This window comes from Phoxinus phoxinus, assembly GCF_949152265.1.
Source record: "Phoxinus phoxinus genome assembly, chromosome: 14".
Taxonomy (NCBI): Eukaryota; Metazoa; Chordata; class Actinopteri; order Cypriniformes; family Leuciscidae; genus Phoxinus; species Phoxinus phoxinus.
Window position 1 is genome coordinate 6,263,152 of NC_136889.1, and position 20,964 is coordinate 6,284,115.

General features: G+C 36.9%; 1 protein-coding gene and 1 long non-coding RNA gene across 2 annotated transcripts in view; one reads left to right on the forward strand and one right to left on the reverse strand.

The window, feature by feature from the left end:
• The window catches only part of LOC307011007 (uncharacterized protein), a 29,652-nt gene extending 12,824 nt beyond the window's left edge, over nucleotides 1–16,828 (forward strand). Inside the window, exons 3-8 of the mRNA XM_079636237.1 lie at nucleotides 3,267–3,431; nucleotides 8,833–9,001; nucleotides 9,550–9,677; nucleotides 10,268–10,389; nucleotides 12,821–12,924; nucleotides 14,278–16,828. Of these exons, the coding sequence (XP_079492363.1) occupies nucleotides 3,267–3,431; nucleotides 8,833–9,001; nucleotides 9,550–9,677; nucleotides 10,268–10,389; nucleotides 12,821–12,914 (678 nt within the window). The 3' untranslated portion in view covers nucleotides 12,915–12,924; nucleotides 14,278–16,828. The remainder of the gene's footprint in view (nucleotides 1–3,266; nucleotides 3,432–8,832; nucleotides 9,002–9,549; nucleotides 9,678–10,267; nucleotides 10,390–12,820; nucleotides 12,925–14,277) is intronic.
• On the reverse strand, nucleotides 5,814–20,497 carry LOC307011008. The gene is made up of 3 exons (XR_013800324.1): nucleotides 20,298–20,497; nucleotides 19,441–19,563; nucleotides 5,814–6,063 (listed from the first exon to the last, which is right to left on the reverse strand). It is a non-coding gene; the product is annotated as an uncharacterized lncRNA (long non-coding RNA).
• Between the last annotated feature and the right edge of the window lie 467 nt (nucleotides 20,498–20,964).

Here is a 20,964-nt window from a genome sequence, read left to right on the forward strand (position 1 = left end):
CACAGGATATATCAACACATCTAGCAGGACGTCTTTGGATAAATACACAAAGCTTGTTTTGTGAGAGATCATATCAGCCAACAATATTAGTTCTCAGCTTTGTTTAAGGCTCATAACCGCCGGTACAATAAATGAAAATATAGTGCTAACTTCAAGAAGAACACAAGCACCATGTGTCTCCCTCAGGATTTAACAGTATCACCTGAGGTCACTGTATTGGGTTGTGATGGGCCGTAAATGAGTCTTTAGAAAAAACAAGTGAACCTGAATAATCGTCTGACTCTAGAGGAATTATGCGTTCTGTAGTTTTACAACAGCTGTTTCCATCCATCTCCATTTTTATTTATTGCATAAAATTAAACACTAAATTGAAACGCCAAGATGTGCATAAATTCTAAAAAAGCACATAAAAGACGTAATGTGATGCTCTATTGATTTTTATCCAATAAGAAAACATGCACATAACCTATGATGGAAACACATTTACCGAATAAATCCCTCGGTGCGCAAAACAACCCTCATGTGACTTTTCCTCAACAGAGGATGTGATTGGATGACTGAACTAACCAGCGGAAACATCGCATTGCATTGAACCAAACGGTTTGATCATTCTGAAAAATGCCTGAGCCAAAGTCTGTCATCTGAATGATTTGGTTTAATTCCCTCTCAGAAGCGTCTCACATGATCACGTTCCCAAACACCAGCATCTGAACGCAAGACAAAATGACAGCGTTTATTGCGCTTCGTCTGCGCATTTATGATTTAGGATATTTCTTCCCCGATTGCAGCAACTTCCATTTTTGTTATAGATGTTTTGCGCCAATTTCCCATGAAGTTACAATTTTGTTCTCTCTAAATCTCATCTAATCAGCTTCTATATCTATATGTTGACCTCACCATTGTTTTCAATGTTCTTGGTTACCACCATAAAAATCCATATACCTTTTCCCATATCTCTGAATACACATCTGGTTCCTCATTCCTCTCCAGTGGTGTCACGTTTAGTATTGCTTTAAAACAGACCCAGTGAAATATTTCAAATAATAAAGGATTATTTTCTCAGACACGCCTTAATGGGTTTATAATATCTTCCCTCATATACAGAGCTTACGTAATTAGAAAAATATTGTTTTTGCAATCCAACCCAGAGGCACATGCACAATTGTTTCCCCCAGTTTGTTTTGATCTTCGGTGTACGGTTTAAAAACCACATCCTCACAGCAGAAAGAGCTACACCATCAATAACCACAACGTCACGCTTAAGTGTTAACAGCTACATTGAAAATCATCTCCATTTTTTTTTTGTGTATAGGAAAACATTCCCCGCTTTGTTTCAGGGTCTGTGCAGAAACGCACATGAGAAACGCTGATCCTTCACATTGAAAAGAGAAGCAGGGGGAGAAAGGGAGTGGTGCTTTCCCAAACATTTGTGTCTTCCCTTCTCCTGGGTCACTAGGGATCCTGGGCAAGGGGAAGCAGATAAGACCTGTCATGTTTCTGCAGTCATAAAGGCCTGGAACAATTACTTTCCTTTCCCCACATCATCAAGCATCAGTGCTGGTTGCTGCTTTATGAGAGAGCACCTGGTTGTGAGAGCCACCTGTCTACAAACATAGAGAAATATTGTAGTTATTGTACATGATCTAAGCAAGTCCAAGCCTGAAAGAGCCTCAAAGAGACACTTTAACAAGTCTTGTATAATTTTTTGGTGTAAAAAAGTTACAGAGTATAAGTAGACATCAAATTAAATAAGAAATGTCTTATATGATCCATCTAAATATGGAGGTGTGATAGTGCCGTGTTACTAGAGAAGCATGAGAAAAGTTCATGTTCAAGGGAGCAGAAGCGTGACCCGCCGAGGATCTCACACTCTTTCTGAGGAAACGAGTGATGTCAGCTCCTAGTATTTCATATCTCCGTCATGTCCTCTATTGTTTAGCCCCTGTGTTTCCATTAATGCTGGGCTTTGGGACTGGATTGAACGCAAGTGGCACGGAAAAGCTTTCGGGGTGGAAAAGCCCGAGACCTGAACTCACATCCTGCTTTTGTTGGGACACTTTTTGGAATGTTGATGATTGAATAAATATTTGTTTAAAATTTCCTTTGAATTTTTTTTTAAAAACGTGAGCATCTGCAGCTACAACCACAAATTGAAGGATGAGTCAACAAATAAACAATAGAAACCGGATCTAACACGTTTCCTAATGATGAATCACACATTTAAACTATTACCTTCAGTTTCAAAAGGAAATTCAAGCTTTCAGTTGTGTGGTGTCCAAACACTTGAGACTTGGATTTCTTTTCCATTTCATTAAGCAACAGTATGTTTCCACCCAAAGTTGTGAATTATGTTTCCATCCACAACTTGGAAAATCGCATAAAACATTTGCGAATGAAATGGCACTTCCTGATAAAATGGTGCTAAGAAAAGTAGGAGAAGCCACTGTATATAATAATTGTCGTTTATGATAAATTTCTTGCATCTCAGAGTGTGCGGATGAAACTCAAACGCGTCATCGTACTTTCGGAGGCAGATGTTTGGAAACCCAGTCTTGTAAGAGGTCTGGGAGGTTATTATACCGAACCACTTTGCCGAAAGACTTTGTTCAGGCATTTCAGAACAACCAGTATTTCAGATGCGGTGCAAAAAGATCGGCCCGCTGGTTAGTCCGGATATGCCGTCCCATCTCGCAAAATCACATGATTTTTTTTAATGCGCATCGAGGAATTTATTTGGTAAATCAATTTCCATTGTAGTTTATGCTCATCTTGTTATTCTAAACGTGTTTCCAGAGCTGATAAATCCTATTAGCGATTCCACTGAGATAGTAAAAATACTTTTAGTGTTAAATAATGGGTGGAGATCATGGAGATTATGTCATCAGTTTAAGACCCTGTGGTTCACCTGAACACATGCAGTCGTGGTCCTGGAATGATCTTTATCAGTTACTGTGGGAACCTTTGCTTTGCTCTGTGCTCATTAGCCCATAAGCCATTGGCTTTCAAACAATAGGATGCAGTTCACACTGTTCTTGTTGACTTATTTAACAAAAGTTGCTTAACCCCCTGTAGTGTACATAAACATCTCGGGTAATCCCCTTATTTAGAGCCTACCTATTGTCCAGAGAAGGGTGGGGGGTCCTGACCTAAGGGAACAGTCCCAGCCAGTGTGAATATGTTTACAGCCCCCATTTTTACATTGTTTTATGAAAATTGAAATAAAACGAGTAGTTAACCGTAATGATTTTTCTCTCTGTCACAACCAGGTGAACCAGGCCAATCAGTCCAACCCACTGGGCTCTGGACTGGGGTACCTAGAGCACATCTGCCAACTTATAGAGAAGATCGGTCAGCTACAGGAACACAACCTCCGACTACAGAAACAGATCTGTGGCCTGCAGAAGGACGGCCGAGTCATCAAGACTAAAGAGGTAATGCCTGCCAGCACTCATCTTATAAGCTTGGTCCAGAGTCATCAGAGTAGATCAAGTTTTGAAAACACATCATACTTCTCAATTTGAAACTGGTTAAAGACATTGCTGTAGGTCTGGGTTTGAAAGATGACATCTTGGAATTATAATTTGTTGTGGGTCAAAGCCCCATATTGATGCCTGGGGCAAAGGATTATTGATTCATACTGCGTCAGCGTAAATCCAGCTGTTTTGAGTGGGGTTTAGGGGTTTTCAGTCATGACGGATAAAAGTGTATTTAATAAACAGAGCTGCTGGGTTCAGCCCTTTTCGACCCGCACACAGATGGGGTATTCGTTTCAAAGGACCTGATGTCCCCTCACATGGATTTCATTTGGTTTTATGCGTCCCATGTTGACATTATTCAGGACGAAAGTCTTTTCCTGTGTCTTTGTTTAGTGGGTCATTGAGAGAAGCTCTCTCAGTCATGAAATGTGTTTTGTTTGATGAAAGGCCTGATTGAAAAGCAGACGAGCATTGATATATAGGATAGCTAACAAAAATAAATTTGCTAAACAAAATATGGTTAAAAAAATGGTAAACATTAAGGTTTATGACAGGTTCCACTTAAGATTAGTGTCCAATTCTCACTATTAACCAATTATTAACTATGACTTTTACCTCAATAAATAAATTTACTGCTTATTAATAGTCAGTAAGGTAGTTGTTAAGTGTAGGTATTAAGTACTAAACAGCCACTATCTTAGTAATATGCATGCTAATAAGCAACTAGTTAAAAGTGAGAATTGGACCCGACACTAAAGTGTTACCTTATGTCATTTAGCAGTTATTTACTGAAAAATGCCAACATGTGAATGAATTCTGGTAAATCATAAAGCTGTTCAGATTCAATTAAGTTAACAATGTGGAACCCATAAAAATCTGAACTCAGCAAACGTGCTTGAACAAGAACAAGAACAAGAACAAGAGTGCATCTGGCTTGAATGTTATCAGCCAAATGCTACAGGAAAAACATAACACTTTTACAACGTTTTGTATAAAGTTATGGATGTTTTTCTAACATGTCGGCCTTTGTTTTTCCCTTTGGGTTTGTACCTCTCCTGAATTAGTAACATAACTCCAAAATATTGAGACCAGGAAGGGAGCTTGTCTTTGTTGAGTGCGGATGCGAGTTAGAAAGCTGGGCGCAACCCCCAGAAATGGGATAAAGCCTATATTAACTCTTTCCCCGCCAGCTTTAAAAAAAAAAAAAAACGTTTACGAGACCCCAGAATATTTTGTTTTATGAATATCTGAACATGCAATAAATCAAAAGAAAGAACAGTCTTTGCTTTAAAAATAAAACATACAAACAAACACCATTTTATTCTAGCTTAATGTTTTTTTTCCATAAAATAAGTTTCATACAAAAAGCAACATTTTGAACAAAAAGCTGTCCGTATCGGATTCAGAAAGATGATCATAGATGGAGATAGCTTCCATCAACACCCCCAAAGCTTCCACATACCCCTTCATGGGTCAACATTTATTTTCGTAACATTAGGCAGATTTGATTTATATGTGGTGTAATGTTTGATGATCGAGTTAGTTAGTTTGAATTTATTTTTAAATTTTTTACTTTTAATGAAAATTACATTGACAAAATCTATAGGAAATCCTTGTGGGCCCTAATACTCAAAATAATTAATTGGTTTGAATAAGGTAAACCTAAATTTATTTTTGTTTTGAGTTTCAAAAACTGACACATTTTAAGTAATCTGAATTGTTCCATTGTGTTTTATGAACTTGTGTCTTTTAATTTAGACAAACGTAAATTTACCTGAAACTGGGCTGGGGTTTCTATTTTCCAGCATGCTTTGCCATGACACTAGTCGTAAGGGTGAGTAAATGCTCAAATTAAGTGTTATATAATGTTGTTTTGTGCAAGATTAATGTTAAGTGTGATTTAGTAGTGTTTCATATTTTGCCATACTAATTTAGATGTTTCTGTCTGGTTCTATGGTTTTTATTTCAAGTTAAGAGCCATTAAAATGTATAAGTACAAAATAAAAACCTGCCATTTCTGCTTACTTAAACTTTGAATTTCTTAACTTAAAAAATTTGACGTAATCAGTTAAATGGCAATTTATTCGGGTTTACAGAGGGGGCATTAGCCCAAGCAAGCCCAGGCCTAGTACCGCCACTGATAAGCAATGCTTCTACCGTATAACAATAAAATTAAAGACAGGGAAAGAGTTAAAAGAAAAATAATTGAAAAGGTTCCAAATGTATTCATGACATTCATTTGGCAAATTATGTATTTTTTTTATATTTTCAAAATAAAATCAGTAAATCACGGTAACACAAATCCTTGAGTGCAGCAGCCACTGAATCTGCTATAGGTTGAGAGAATACTTTCATTGTTGTGGCAGGTTTAAATATCACTCCGTGTTCTTGCTTTTTTCTATTACTGTACATGATGGAGGATAAAACCCATTTTTATCATTCCTGAGTGAAATTTGCTAACGTATTTAATATACCTTCCCCTTTGCCAGTCCTTCACCCCAGTCTCTTCTCGCTAGTCCTTTGCTTGCCGACTAAAAGGCTGTGACAGTATCTTGAGTAGACGTCTTCCTGACCTCTGGATGCTGTGCTGTTGGATGAGAAGAGTTTTGTTCATGGTTTTTCAGAGAGTCAACTCTAAACTGGCTCTGTCAGGTCGGACCCTGGGGCCAGAAAAGACTTTACATGGTCACAGTGAGTGAGCTCAGTGGGGGCCTGCTCTTCAAAGTCATCAAAGAAAGCACGAGAGAAAGACGGGCAAAAAAAAGGAAATTTTAAAAGTGTTATTTTTGACAGAAACCATGCATGCATGAAATATTTTTGCCTTTCTTTTAGGTTTTGGGAATCACTTTTTCTCAGAACTGGTTCCATTTATTTACCTGGTCAAAAGACTAAAAGATCCAACACTGTCTCACAACTAATATTGATTTGTTGCAACTTCGTATAAATCCATAAAAAAACGCATGTGTACGTTTTTTTGTACGATATCCCACTGAGGGGTTTAGGATTGGATTGGATTTACAAATCTAATCCATTTTTCCCTGTGAGATCAGGGGAAGAATTGAGTGTGTGTACGCTAAAATCCACAGCCATATTTATATTTCATATTTATAAAAATGGTGGATATTTATAAAAATGGTGGAAAAGTGCTTAGTGCCATGTCAGGGTCTAAGCAGACGTACAGTACACACTGTTCCTTGTTGTAGAGAGTCGGAGGTATTGTAAATCTAAGCAATTCTTGCTGCTCACCCTTCTCAAATAAAGGATTTGGACGTTGCTCTTTTCTACGTTAATGACATTAATTAGGGGCCGTTTACAAGACAGAGATCTGAAACCATTCAGCTGTGCACTGATCATTTACAATTTATAAATTTCACTTTAGAAGAGACATACAGTATTGCAGGTTTTTTCTCTGAATCACACATAAGCACATTTGAGAAATGATTGTAAGATCGAATGTATTGTTTTTTTGTGTGCTCATTTTATAAATAAGGCCACAAGTATAATTAAAACTTATGAATTATCTCTTTGAATCAATCAAACAACTTGTTCACTCTGTGAAATGCTCAGTAGTAAAAGTAGAGGAATCGTCAAGGAATCAAAATTGTTCAGTTGAATGTCAACTGTCAAATTCTTTATTCCTTAAAATCCCAAGAAGAAAACCTGTGACACATGAATAGTTTATGGACCACACGGCTTGATCTCCCTGGGTCTTCGATTCCCTGGGCTGTGTGTGTCTTTGGGAAACAAGCAACAGGCAGCAACATGCTGTTACACACATCAAAAGGCAGGGGAACTCCTGAAACGTGCCCCAGTCTCCACTATAATGGACCAAGCTGTCTCGCCAGTCTCCTCTCTGGCTGTTTTCCCCACCTACCCCTAAACCCACACAGGATGCTTTCATCTGTACTCATAAAAAGCATTCAGGACTCAAACAATATGCATTTACCACCATTGTAGCGTCCTCTTACTCTCTTGTTAGTCCCACATGTTGATCTCTTCAGTTATCAGCCGTGACCAATCCGATCAAAAGATATGTTGAAGGATCTGGTGTTTTGCTTTATGGGACATTTAAGGTGAATTCTTTCATCTTCAGTCCATGTTCAATGCGCATGCTTCTTTCTTTTCAAATACATCAAAAGATCTTTATGATGCATTGATACTTACAGAGGAACTTCAGTGTTCAGCATGTCTTTGCTCTCAGTGCCAACAACAAAATCCTTAGCAAACAGATCCTCCATGGCAGAAAGCGTTTACCATACAAACACAGATGTAATGGAAACAATAGGATAATCTTGGGTAAACAGATTTTGGGAAACATCTTATCACTTACACAAAACACTGTCATGTGAATTTCAGAGGCTTAAAACTCTGAAACTCTTATATTTTGAATATTGTGTATTAATATGCATAAGTACTACTAAGTTTGGAAAATAATGTGTAGAAAGAAAAATGGGTGGAAATGACACCAGCAGATTTCAGCTGTTAAGGTGGTCCAAATGATGATGTGGGATACATGAGGAAAATGAGTGACCCAGATAAAGACATTCACGAAAGGAAAAGCAAAATCACGGTCATTTTGATTTTGTCTCATGATTTAACTGTTGAGAGTGAACTTGAACTGTAGAACAAATGGAGACTTTTGCTTCTCAATATTAACATTCTCTTCAAATTCTTTCAAGACCTAATTTCCTAAGCTCCTATCATTATTTTATATGTACAAAGACTGTGTAATGGAAAAAAGATACAAAAGTGAAAATGACTTTCGTATAAGATATTTTAGAAGTAAACCTTAATATTTAAATGAAATATGACGGATACGAAAAGATTAACCTTTAAGATGATAGTTTTACTCTGGTCTATATCTGGATAAATCATGTCATGTAAGATAAATATAACATCAGATAACGTAGGATTAGAAATTAACCATATTTTTTTATGTAACATTTATATAGCAGCAAGAAAACCCCAAATATATTGAAATAAAAATCTATTCACATAGATTTAGTCAGTGAATGGACATGTTTGAGGGCTTCAGTAATTTTGCACTTGTATAAATCTGAACCAGATGTCTAATCTACGGGCCAAGCATGTGCTATCATCCCTGACCCATGGGCGTGAACATCAACAAATTGAATTTAGATTTCATAAAGTGAACTATTTTGAGTGCTCTTCTATCCCAAATGACCACATTTAAATTTTATTTTGGAGCATTTCATCAATACAAAACAAAAGCTTTACAAATGTGTACTTTTACAATGTATATGCATTCATAAATAGATGACTAACAAAATGAATAAATAAAATGGCCTCAATATTGTATGTATGAGACAAATTCTCAATTCAAACTCTTTTTCAGGACTTTTTCATTCACCACTGCAGCTGTGGAGCAGCCAGCTTGGCCTTCCAAGAGCTCAAGAGACACTTTCACAGTGACCACTACAGCCTGACCGCATCAAGCAGCACGCTGTCTGACCTGACCACAATCCCGGAGGTCACGCGCACCCCCCTCAGGACAGGCGTGAGAGGTCAGTGTGCATACAGGGACAAGATTAATCTGTGTTTACATTGACAAATGCTGATGGTTGGTTTGAAAAAGCCATGGCTGAAAGTTTGAATATTATAGAAGATTATGTAGATAGACAGACAGACTGAAAGATAGACAGATAGACAGAACAGTCTATCTATCTACCTACCTAGATAACCTCTAAGTGTCCCGCATATAAACTTGCTGTCTCCACATAGCACTAAAGTCATGTTTTTCCTGGTTGCTTTCCTTCCATCTCATGTTCCATCAGGTGGGTGGGCGACCAAACATTAGTCTCTGGAGAAATGGGAAATGAACACTTTAGTGATAGGTGGAATTTCTGGAATTCCATATAGAGAGAAGAAACATATCTCAGGGATTCTGGGACTTTTTGTGGGCGGGAAAACCAAGCTAATGTATGTTTCAGTATCTATACGCACCACAACCTTCCGAGGACTTAAGTCATAGATCACGGATTCATAAGAGTACATAGTAATTTCCTCTCATAGAGATTACTATATATATACGAGCATGTTTTCTCCTGTACAGACGGTGAGATGGGCTGTCAACCCGCTCTTCCCGTTTGGAAAAGGGGTCTGAATCGGAGAAGCTACACAGAGGGAGAAGCCAAGTACCTGAGTGACAGCGCTGAGGTCCTCTCTGCTCCTCACAGACGGGTGAGGCGGTTGAATTTCAACACACTGACTCACTTTGACAAACACACATCTTTCAACACTCAGGGGAAGTGGATTATGTTTGGTCAAGCCTCTCTGTCTCACGCATTGGTTTACTCATTACATTGCAGATTGTGGTAGTTTAGTCAACAGAAAATGAAAATGAAGCTGCTCAGGAATGGAAGTAGAGCAGTTGAAACTGTTAGTCACATTAGCGACAATTATTTAGATGACAAAGCATTCCACTTCAGGGATGTGGAGATTATGACATAAGAGGGATACTGTAGTTCAAAACGATTGTATATTTCATTAACTGATAAATAATGTTAATATTCCAAAGTACTAAAATCTGTTTTGTAACTTTAAAGAATTTTTAAAAAGGTGGTAAAGACAAAAGAAAAAAGATTCTGGGAATGTCAATTATTGGTTTTCACTGTAAATTACAAAATGACTAAAAATGACATCAAATGTCCCATTAGATCTATTTCAGTTTTTCGCCATATATAAAGAAACTTGTTTAATCAATTAACAGGTTTTAACCATAGAATTTTTACTGTTTAAAATAATAATTTTGTACCTTTGTGTGTCTGTAGTTGAGTGAGAACTATACTTGGGGAAGAGTGAAGGAACTGGTGAAGAAGACTAAACTGAGGAACCAGAGCAGGCTGGGACTGACTTCAGGCTCCTTGAAGAGATCATGTCCGCAGCTTTACCGGTACGCCATCCCTGTTTTCAGAATAATTCAGGAGTTTCGGATCATTAGCACTCAAAACAATGGTCAGATTTGATCTCCCTCTGAAGGCTCATTGAATGTTATTTTATAAATAAATAGAATACATATTATTTCTAAAAGCCTGATCTACATTATTTCACAGACAATTAGTTTTGATATTAAAAATTAATCAGAAAGGAAATTAATTCAAGCTTTGCACACTGCCCTATTGTGTTGTTCCCATTGAAACTACGGTAACTTCTAGGAAACTGCACAAGTAGTACTAATGGATCTGCTCTTTTGATGTTATGACTCACTGTGTGTCCATGTGATGCAAGATAAAACTCTCATCACAAGCGAACGCTGGTAAACTGCTGGGCGTCCTAATCTCGGCTGAATGCTGCCTCCTCTTAAATACCTCAGCACTGGACTCATGTGGTAGTCGGTGACTAGCACCACGTATGAATGAACAGAGAGCAGAACACTGATTAGGTATTGGATCTCATTCAGTCCAGTAATATTTTAGTGTTTTTTATACTTTTCTAGTATTTTGAATTATTTTATTTTCATTTAAAGATAAGTTGAAGTTTTAATGATTTTGTAATGTGCTTTTGTAATTTGTCTGCTGCTCCAGACAAACAATGACCCTCAAAACTGTCCTGTTACTATAGCTAGCATTACAAAAGCAGCATATCTTGATTCTGTTAAAAAGCAAAACCAATGTTACTCAGTTATGAAACCTTGGCGTCCGTGCTCAGATCTTCCCACTTATGTCTCTCCAGCGCTGCAAAGCTTTTCTAATACTAACACGGGTCCTTAAGCTCTTGCCTGATCAGAATACTTCTTTTTCCAGTGATATTCCTCTGACTTTTTCTCTTTTGTAATGTCTCTCAGCCATCTCTCTTTCTACAGTCTTTCTTCAATTCTCCCTCTTGCTCTCTCTCTCTTTCGACAGCGTTTATTATAAATCACGTACTGCGCCTTTAATTCATGCTTAACTAATGCACACACGACCTCTAGTTCATGTATGACTCACAAAGAACTAAGCCATTCATTAATGATTGATTAAGTCTGTGTCATCAAAGATTAATTCTCTTCAAACATTTAGTATTAACTAATAATGAAAATTTGTGTAATTCACAATGGGTCGAAGCCATGTATTTCAACTTTCAGCTGTCTGCAACGGGATACCAGGAATAGCTCTTCATGAGTCATACATGAACTCAAGATTATCTGTGCATTAGTCAAGCATGAATTCATACATATTAGTGCGACTGTATTGTCACCGTTTTAAATTTTTCTAATTAGCTTTAGGCCTAATCTATTTTTATTTTAGTAGCCTACTTAAACTTGAACTTATTTCAGTCAGTTGCCAAAGCAACATTTCTAATTTTCATTTATTAAAGTTTAACTTAATTTCAGCTTTATGTCAACTATGATTTTTCATAGTTTGTTAAAAATAACAACCCTGATTCAGTCACTATACTTGCTGTTAGTACATCTATAACTGCATTTTTCACAATGTTAATAAATCGGTTAATACTGCGATACTGATATTTATTCGTTTTCTGCAAGGCTAGAAGATGGATCCAAGTTTGCTGACCAAATTGCAGCTCTATATCACTTTCTGAACTAATAACAGACACTTTATCTGTGACAGCGTTTTAGGGACGAACACCTTAAAAATGTATTTTTCCTCTACAAAAGACGTCTTGAATCTCAACTAGTTAGCAGTGATCCCACACGCGGGTTGGCTCAGATGAATAGTTCCAGGGCTGCAGTGTCAGGTTGGAGGTATGCTGGTGGGAGTAGGAGAATTCCCCATGTTTTTCACTCATTAGATGAGATATGGGAACTATGCTAAACGCACTCTCCTCCCGAGAGCAGATATTTTCTGAGGAATATCCACACTGTAAAAAATGTGGCTGCGATTAGTTAAAATTTGTTGAGATAACTTAAATATCCAACTTAACCAAACTAAACTAAAGTTAACTAAACTTAATATTTTAAGTCAAGCATGAACACATACTTTTTAAAGTTGAAACAATGTTGGATTTTAAGTTGTGATAAATAATCGCAGCAATTTTTTTTACAGTGCATACGGACCGGTGATTCATACAATACGCTTACTGTATTTTGACAGTCTTTGTTTTTCTCATTTCGTAATATTCAGTGTGTTGCATAAGTGCAATGCCATTTGAAAAATGAGGCCAGACTGTCGTCCATTAGTTATGACCAACTTAATGAGGCATTAACACTCTCTTTGGTGCTATATAGAAAAGGTTATTCAAAACATATTTAAAATATTTGGAGTAGTTTCCCAATATTTGCAATGATAAGGAAAGCATGCTTGAAATCCAATCCCAAATGACTGCAAATGTGTCAGAATTTGATACGATCAAGATTGCTAAAATGGTTTCAATCTTCCTCACAGCCCAGATGTGATGTCAGCAGAGCGCCCCAGGACAAACAGAAACTCCATGATCGCTTTGGGCCATCAGAAACTTGACTATCTGTGGCCACAGTAGTATTGATCAGGTAGGCCAAAAAACACATCATCTGCCAGTTCAGTTTAGTGCAATAACTATGAACATGAAGATCAAAAACTGACAATTTAATAATAACATTTATGACTAGTAAATAGACAAAATTAATTTTGAAGGCACCGCAAGTCGCTTTGGATAAAAGTGTCTGCAAAATGCATAAATGTAAAATATAGCTGCCAGCGGCAAAATTGTGGCCAAGCACATTAATGGCATTGAGTACATTGCATTCTTCCGAAAAACTGTAAGGTTTCAATGCCAATTATTGCAAATGTTATAATTTTACCTTAAAATAGACATCATTTATGACATTCCAAACCCAAAATACTACCATCTTCAGAACAAAAATGAAGATATGTTTTATATTTAGTAGTTTTAAATCCAAGTCTTCTGAAAAACATTTATATGATGCTTTATAGGATGAACTGATTTAATTGAGGCTTTTCTTCACATATAAACACTGATCAGCACATACATAGAGCCAATCAAATATGATAAATGGCATTTGAACAAATCTCACTGGTTTAATGAGAGAATATTAAAAATATCTTCATTTGTGTTTCAAAGACAACGTCTTATGGGTTCGGAATAACATAAGTCTGAGTAAATTATCACAGAATTTTTTTTTTTGGATGAACTATACACTCTAAAAAATGCTGGGTTGTTTCAACCCAATTTTGGGTAAAATATGGACAAACCCAGCCGTTGGGTTAAATTTTTACATTACATTTTTAACCCAACATTTGGGTTTGTCCATATTTTACCCAAAATTGGGTTGAAACAACCCAGCATTTTTTAGAGTGTAGCTTTAAATTAGTCATTAAAGGCAGTTTCTATCAAGCGTTGCAGAGATATCGCCTAATTTCCTGTTTGTAAATGGCACTGGTGATTTCATTGCACTCTTACTTTTTCAGCTTGGTGAGAGTTTCACCTTTTGAAATGACTGGGTCACAAAATTTGAGTAGTTGTAAAAAACAAAAAGTTAAAGGAACCTAAGGGTCCGAATTGGTTCCAAGTTGCTCATACTATTCACCTTAATTAGTGAACCAAATTTCACACGTTTTCATCATACAGTTATATCTGGTCTGTCATGGACTCCCATAGCACAGGAAGAAGAATTAGAGGTCAGAACAGAAACAATATAAAACAGAAACAACAAAGTGTTCAGTGCTTGGTCCCCAGTGATGTCCAGTGTGCAGAGGAGGGTTTGTGTTCCAGGTCAGTTGTTGTTTTAGCACTGTTTGGACAGTAAGGCTCTATCTCTCGGCAGTGTTGTTTCAGTACAACTGATATCACGCACACGGTGAATGAGCAGCATGTTAACTCTCAGCTTTTGTTTTCTCATCAGACATTGAGCAGATGGCCGGCGATGGGGCAGCTTTTCCAAAAAGCAAAAGGACAAAGTGATGGTTTTTGCAGTTTGCAGAGGGTTATTCCAGACCGAGGAACAAAATGGGAGAGAATGCACAAGAAAAAAGACCAACAGGATTTGAGTAATGAGAGAAAAATACTGGTATTGTGTGTACTGTATATAATACTAGGTGAGATGTTTATATGTAAATGCAAGTGTTAAGTTGTTGATGGAGTTTGTTTGAGTGACGTGACATTTCTATAAAGCACTCATTAGATTTGTCAGCTAATGAGGTACTATTAAAGACTATATAAACGTGGAAAGAAGCTTTACAGAAAGTGATTTCCAAAAAAAAAAGGGAATTACAGTAAATTCTTAAATATAGTCTAATGTCAATTTCTGTCTGGGACAATTTACCAGACACTGTCCTAATTGTAAAATACTTGAAATACACCCAAATTATAACAAATGTTGAACACGCATGCTATAAATTTATATACATTCTTTTGTACCACAATTATAAGAATTGCCATGTGTAAGTGTGTATATACAGACATAACAAATATGCATGTATGATGCATGGATCATACAGTATGTGTGAATGAGAGTGGAAGAGGGGCGCTCCCACATGTGAATTCCTCCATCTAGATATCAATGTGATGACGGGGCTTATGATAACATGTAAATGACTTATGGCAGTTCTGTACGCTGCTCGCCTGTCTGATGTTATATAATGTGTGCGGGCTTTCGCCTCCCTAAAAATTAAGCAATGCCCAGAGTATGAACCTGAAATATCATCCTAAACTATGAATGAACAAGTCCAAAGAAATAATGGTTAATTAAACCGAATAAAATGCAATATACAGTGAACTATTAAACCGAGCTGGATTAAAGCAGTATTACATACTGTAAATCATACTGTCACTCTCAAAACTCCTTTAAAAAAATGAAAACCAATTCCTCTGATTTCTGACATCAGAAACCCAAAACCAGTCATAGTGAGTTAATGTGAGTTAGATAAGAGCTGCTAATCATAAACACCAGAAGAACTAATGACAGTAAAAAATGTAAAAAGTTTGAAAATGGCTCAAAAATAAATAGATAAAATACAATACAAAAAGTTGGAAAAGTTCAATGGTCATAAACTTTACTAAAGTTATTAGTGGACCTCAGGGACAATAATGAAATTAAAAAGTTATGAAGAGTGCAACAGTGTCCACTCTCTTTTTCAGCTGCGCTGGTTCTGGAAGATTTTTCTTCCACTTATTTTTTTTTCGCACAGGGATTTTGTCTTTGTTAAAGAGTTATATGCCACGAACCAAGCCAATCAGCTACGAGCTGAATCACAACACTACAAACTTTGATTTTTATGCAAAAAAGTTTTTGAAAATCAGACAAAAAGACAAAGGTACAAGACTGTGTACTTATAACAGCTTTAGTGAGGGAAAGAACTACAATCCCACGAAGCATTGCGAACAGCATAATCAAATAAAAATGATGGGGAAATATAAAACTACTCATTTACTAATGTTTATTTTATATATAAAAGCAATATATTTTGAGTTTAATTGCAAAATATAAAGTATTTTGAGATTGTAGAGTGATTCGATGTGTCCGAAATCAAATACTTCCCTACTATATAGTGTGCCAAAAACATTGTGACAAAAGAGTAGTATGTCCGAAACATAGTATTCGAAAAGTAGCAGGCGAAGTGTCCACGGATGACCAACTACTCCCTACTTCAGGGCTTCATGAGAGTGGGTGGAGTTAAAGAGCTATTTTGGCAAGGATTGCTTTTTTTTGACTCTCTGACTGGTGTAATATTCCGTATAGTAGTTTTTCACCAGAAATTCTGCTGTTAAACAATTATTTTAAAAATAAGCTGAAATAATGCGGGCTGACGGCTTCAGGAGAGGCAAACTCGTAACAAACTCGTAGTTTAGACTCGGTCTGTCTTAAAGGGTTTATAACTTATCATTCAAAATCAATTTCCCAAGGGAGAAAATGAATGGAGTACTTCCAGAACCCGACTGTTGCACTCTAAAGTTAATCCACAGTGAATACAGTCAGGTATACTGGACAACATTAAGTTAAGCTCCGAAAGAGAGCATTAAGTGTTTAACTGTCTTTGTTGACAGCTGGGTGAGTGAGGTACTAAAATATCTAGATAAGGTCTAGCTGTTTTGCAGACCACTTGCAGCCTTCCGTGTGAAAGATGAAACACATTTTCTAATCAAACTTTTGTAACATGATATTGTTCTGGCCAGGAAAGTGTATTAAAGCATTTAGTACCGTCTTTTGATGTACGCTTGACCTATCGTTTCAGTCACTGTTCTTCTGAGTAACGGTGTTGATCTGCGTGTAAAAATTTATGAGAGCTGATGTATGGCAGAATTATTTGTCTGTTAGGGACAAATGATATGATGACGAGCGATTTGTACTTATCTTGTGTATTGTAGTGTACCAAATGGACGGAATAATTCATTATGCATATTGCATTGTTATTCAAATGTATTTTTTAATAAATAAGATATTTCTGAATAACATCATTTGGTTCAAATTTCTTTCATCATGTACTGCACTTAAAAAAATAGTGTTTGTGAGTGAACCGAAACACATTGAAATATTATTTTTTCACCCATCTCATATCCCCATTTGAAGATTCTGAACTAAAATTGTAATATTTTGTCATAGTTCAAAATAATATTAAAGGGGTGGTTGAGTATGATTTCACTTTTCTAACTTTAGTTAGTGTGTAATGTTGCTGTTTGAGCATAAACAACATCTGCAAAGTAACAACACTCAAAGTTCAAAGCAAAGGAAGATATTTGCTTTTAAAGAAAAGGACTACAACAAACGGCTGGTAGGGACTACACGACATTCCTCCCGGGTTAGTGACATCAGCAACCCTAAAATGTACATAAGCCCCGCCCCCGGGAACACACAGTCCATGTTGAGAAGAGGAAGAGTTGTTGTAGTCGAGCACATTTGTGAGTCAGCTCAAACTTTAGCATCCGTCTTTTCACATGCAATAGAAAGTCACTCTGTGTGCATCTCACAACAGTTCCTATACAAGCGATTTATAGATTATCGTGACAGAATATGCTAATTGAAGATAGTTAACTCCACATCAGCAACATAAATTCATCAACTAACCATTCAGAGACGTCCTGTAGCATTCTACGTGTTGTCACTTCTTCTTGAGTCTCTCCATCTTTGTCTGACTCCGTTTTGACATTAAAGACAGAACAGTTTCTGTCATTTTAGTGTGTCTGCGTGAGGTAATCGCAGATGCTAACACACACACACGAGCTCTTGAAACCCCGCCCTCTGCAGCAGCTCATTTGCATTTAAAGGGCCAGACACAAAACGGTGCGTTTTTGCAAATCCTCAAAAAGTGACAACTTTAACATGCTATATAAAAATATCTGTGGGGTATTTTGTGCTAAAACTTCACACACACACACACACACACACACACACACACACACACACACACACACACACACACACACACACACACACACACACACACACTTTACATTTTGTGTAGAGGGGGATTTTACCACCTCTTTAACAAAAGATAACAATGTTGGGAGGTACACCTTTCAATGTTAATATTTAGACTATATGCAGTGACTAAAGGGGATCAGGTGAGAAAACATCAGAATCTAGGTCATGAGGTCATTGGCAGAATGACAGCAAATATAAGCATTACTCTCAGTGTGAGGAATCTCAGATTTCTCTCACTTAATACAGAGGACGGCAGAGTTCAAGCGGTTTCTGCAAAAACAGAACAGCTTTAAATAAACGGTCTAATGTGATTTTCCGCACCACAGTAAACAATAAATGTAAAATCATAGCATATGTGGGACTTATGAAGTCATAGACTCTATAATTGTGCACCACACTCGTAAAAATTTATTATAAAATCTCAACTCTTGAGAGTCAAGCTGTTTATCAGCATGGCAAAGTTGAGCACACTTGATATTAGCGCCTCCATCTGGTAGATAGCGGTAATGCACGAGTCAAAGTCAATCAACTTTAGTCATTGTGTAGCAATGGTTAAAAGCAGCAGAGGGATATGAATGAATTGTAGCATTGAAGTAAATACTAAATATATATTAGTAGTGATAATAGTAACAGTCTCTAGAACATTTTATGAGCTAGGTCATATTACTAACGCCAAATTTTCTAACCTCTCTTAATTTCCAACCAGGAATAGAACAAATTGCGGTAACATGATACAGCACATTTGAATTGAATTCAACAAAATAGTTGTCACTTGATGTATTTGGGGCAGTCTATAGAACATTTTATGAGCGCTGAGAGAGTTCTTGAACATAAGAGCCCTCTTTACCTCAGGTTCAGGAGGGCCGGTGTAGCTGCACACATTCCAGCAACACAATGGAGTCATAAAATATGTCATACCCACCCTCTGCATCTACAGATACCACAGAAACAGACGAATGACTCGGGGAAATATAAAGTGGATGTGTGCCAGTGACTGATGATTTACAGAAACGCATTCTTGTGCTCAGTGGGGCCTCACCGGGGTAGCATTATTATTATTTTTTGTCTTTTTGTGTAGTTTAATACAGAGAACGTGCAAAAGTAGGTCAGGGCAGGTGAAAAAAATCAGACAGGAGACCGACTGATCTGTGTTTGAAAAGGAGTCCATGACAAAACTGCGATAAATGTTAAAGTCTTGCAGAATAACAAAACATTACGCATATGTATTATGCATAGATTTATTTGTAACTATTTGCATTTCGGAACGCACTAGGCAGTTATCATAATAGTAGTGCCTTACTAAATGACTAAAATTAATAATTATAATCACACTGTTGCGTATGTTGTGTGTCATAATTCCCACAACTAAAATAGATTCTGATTTGCTGTTTTTAAATGAAAGTGTTACATTTATAAAATAAATAAATAAACTTATAACAACACTGCAGTCAGATCTACAATGTCCTGTTAGTGTTAAAGGAGGTGGATGTTTCCTCATCCAGGGCACACAGATTTTTTTTATATCTAGACATGTCTAGAGAATAATTTCCTCCTGTGCCGGAGATTGTGATTTGCTCATTGAGCAGAACTGAGTCATACTGTGATTAATACACTACTGATTGGCAGAATAGTAGAAAGAGGACATACTTGATGCATCGCTATGACAACAGCTCACCCCTGCCTCTTGGCATTTCCTCAAGGATGGCTGGCCAGTTGGATGAGATCTCCACTAATGTCACAAAGCATATCCCACTTCAGGCCATCACTGTCCTGAAACACACACACACACACACACACACTGGCTGAGATCCAGCTGCAGACTGCTGTGGCATTTCATTGAGGGAGCAAATAAGGTTTTTCCCTGAAGCAACGATTTCCAGACATATCCACAGAGAACATGTGGAGATCAGAATGAAATCCTTATTATGTAATGGGTCAATGTGACACGTAGGCTGTTTAATTCTCTGCATTTATATTTATTTAAAAAATAACATTATGCAATTAAGTATAATTCAAAATAGACGGTGAAATTAATACATTTTCTATGATGAGCATGTTACGACATAATGGGAAACATGTCAAAGTGATTTGCCTGTCTGTTGATTATAATTACAATTTAATTGAAAGTTTGATAATAAAGTAGCCTATATCTGTTACTATAGACTATACAGATATGGCTATGTGAGACTATAGTTTAAATCAATCCCTTTTCTTTGCATGACACTTAGTATAGAACAGCTCTTTCGTGATTATCCTGAACACTAGGCCTAATCAATCATGTGTCATAAAACGAGAGAGGCTTTTGATTTTCCCGGCAAAAACGTCCCGCTTCCTTCTCAAAAAAAAAAAAAAAAAAAAAAAATCAGTCTACAGGCTTTCATAGACAATTATAGGAAGTCGGGGGAATTCGGTCTCGTTTTTAAATTTTTGTTACAAGCTGCTCACACATTGGCGATATAAAAAGTTATTTTTTTAAAAATCGTATAGCCATAGCCTCATCATACCTCATCTGTCGACACGATCCCAGTGAATTGCAGAGATTTATGCTGATTTCTCATCGCTGCCATTTTTGTTGTGTTTACTTTGTTAATGAGAGGAAAGCGCACAGCACATATTTATTTACATACCGGTATTCATCTAAACGTAGCCTACCTTCCCATGTAGCGTGGACAGCGTTTGGATGTTTGTTAACAATGTCGCTGCAAAGGTAGGCCTATTTCTAACCTACTTCTAAGCAAAGAACGAAAAAGAACTTCGCGTGAATATATCGTGGACTTGAATCACGTTCCGTACGTGCACGAGTGCGAATGCAAGCACGAACAATAAGTTGCTGGCTCCAGTTCACTTAACGGCCTAATTAAACCAATACTATGAAGCTGCAGTCACTAATCACAAGGGTTTCTGAATTCATAGCCCCTTTGAAAAAAAAAAAGGTGTCATTAAGACTGTAAAATGGAATGAAAACTTTATTAAACACTTGTTTTAAAATATTACTCATATTTAAAATGATAATATTCATATATTTTTTCATAGAATGTAAATTAAATGTATAACCAACATGCAGGAAGCCATTTTTTAGCACATAAAAACAAAAACAAATGCATGCATAGGCACAAATATGTCAGCCAAACATTGACATACCGGTACATTGACCTTGTCATAGTAAGGATA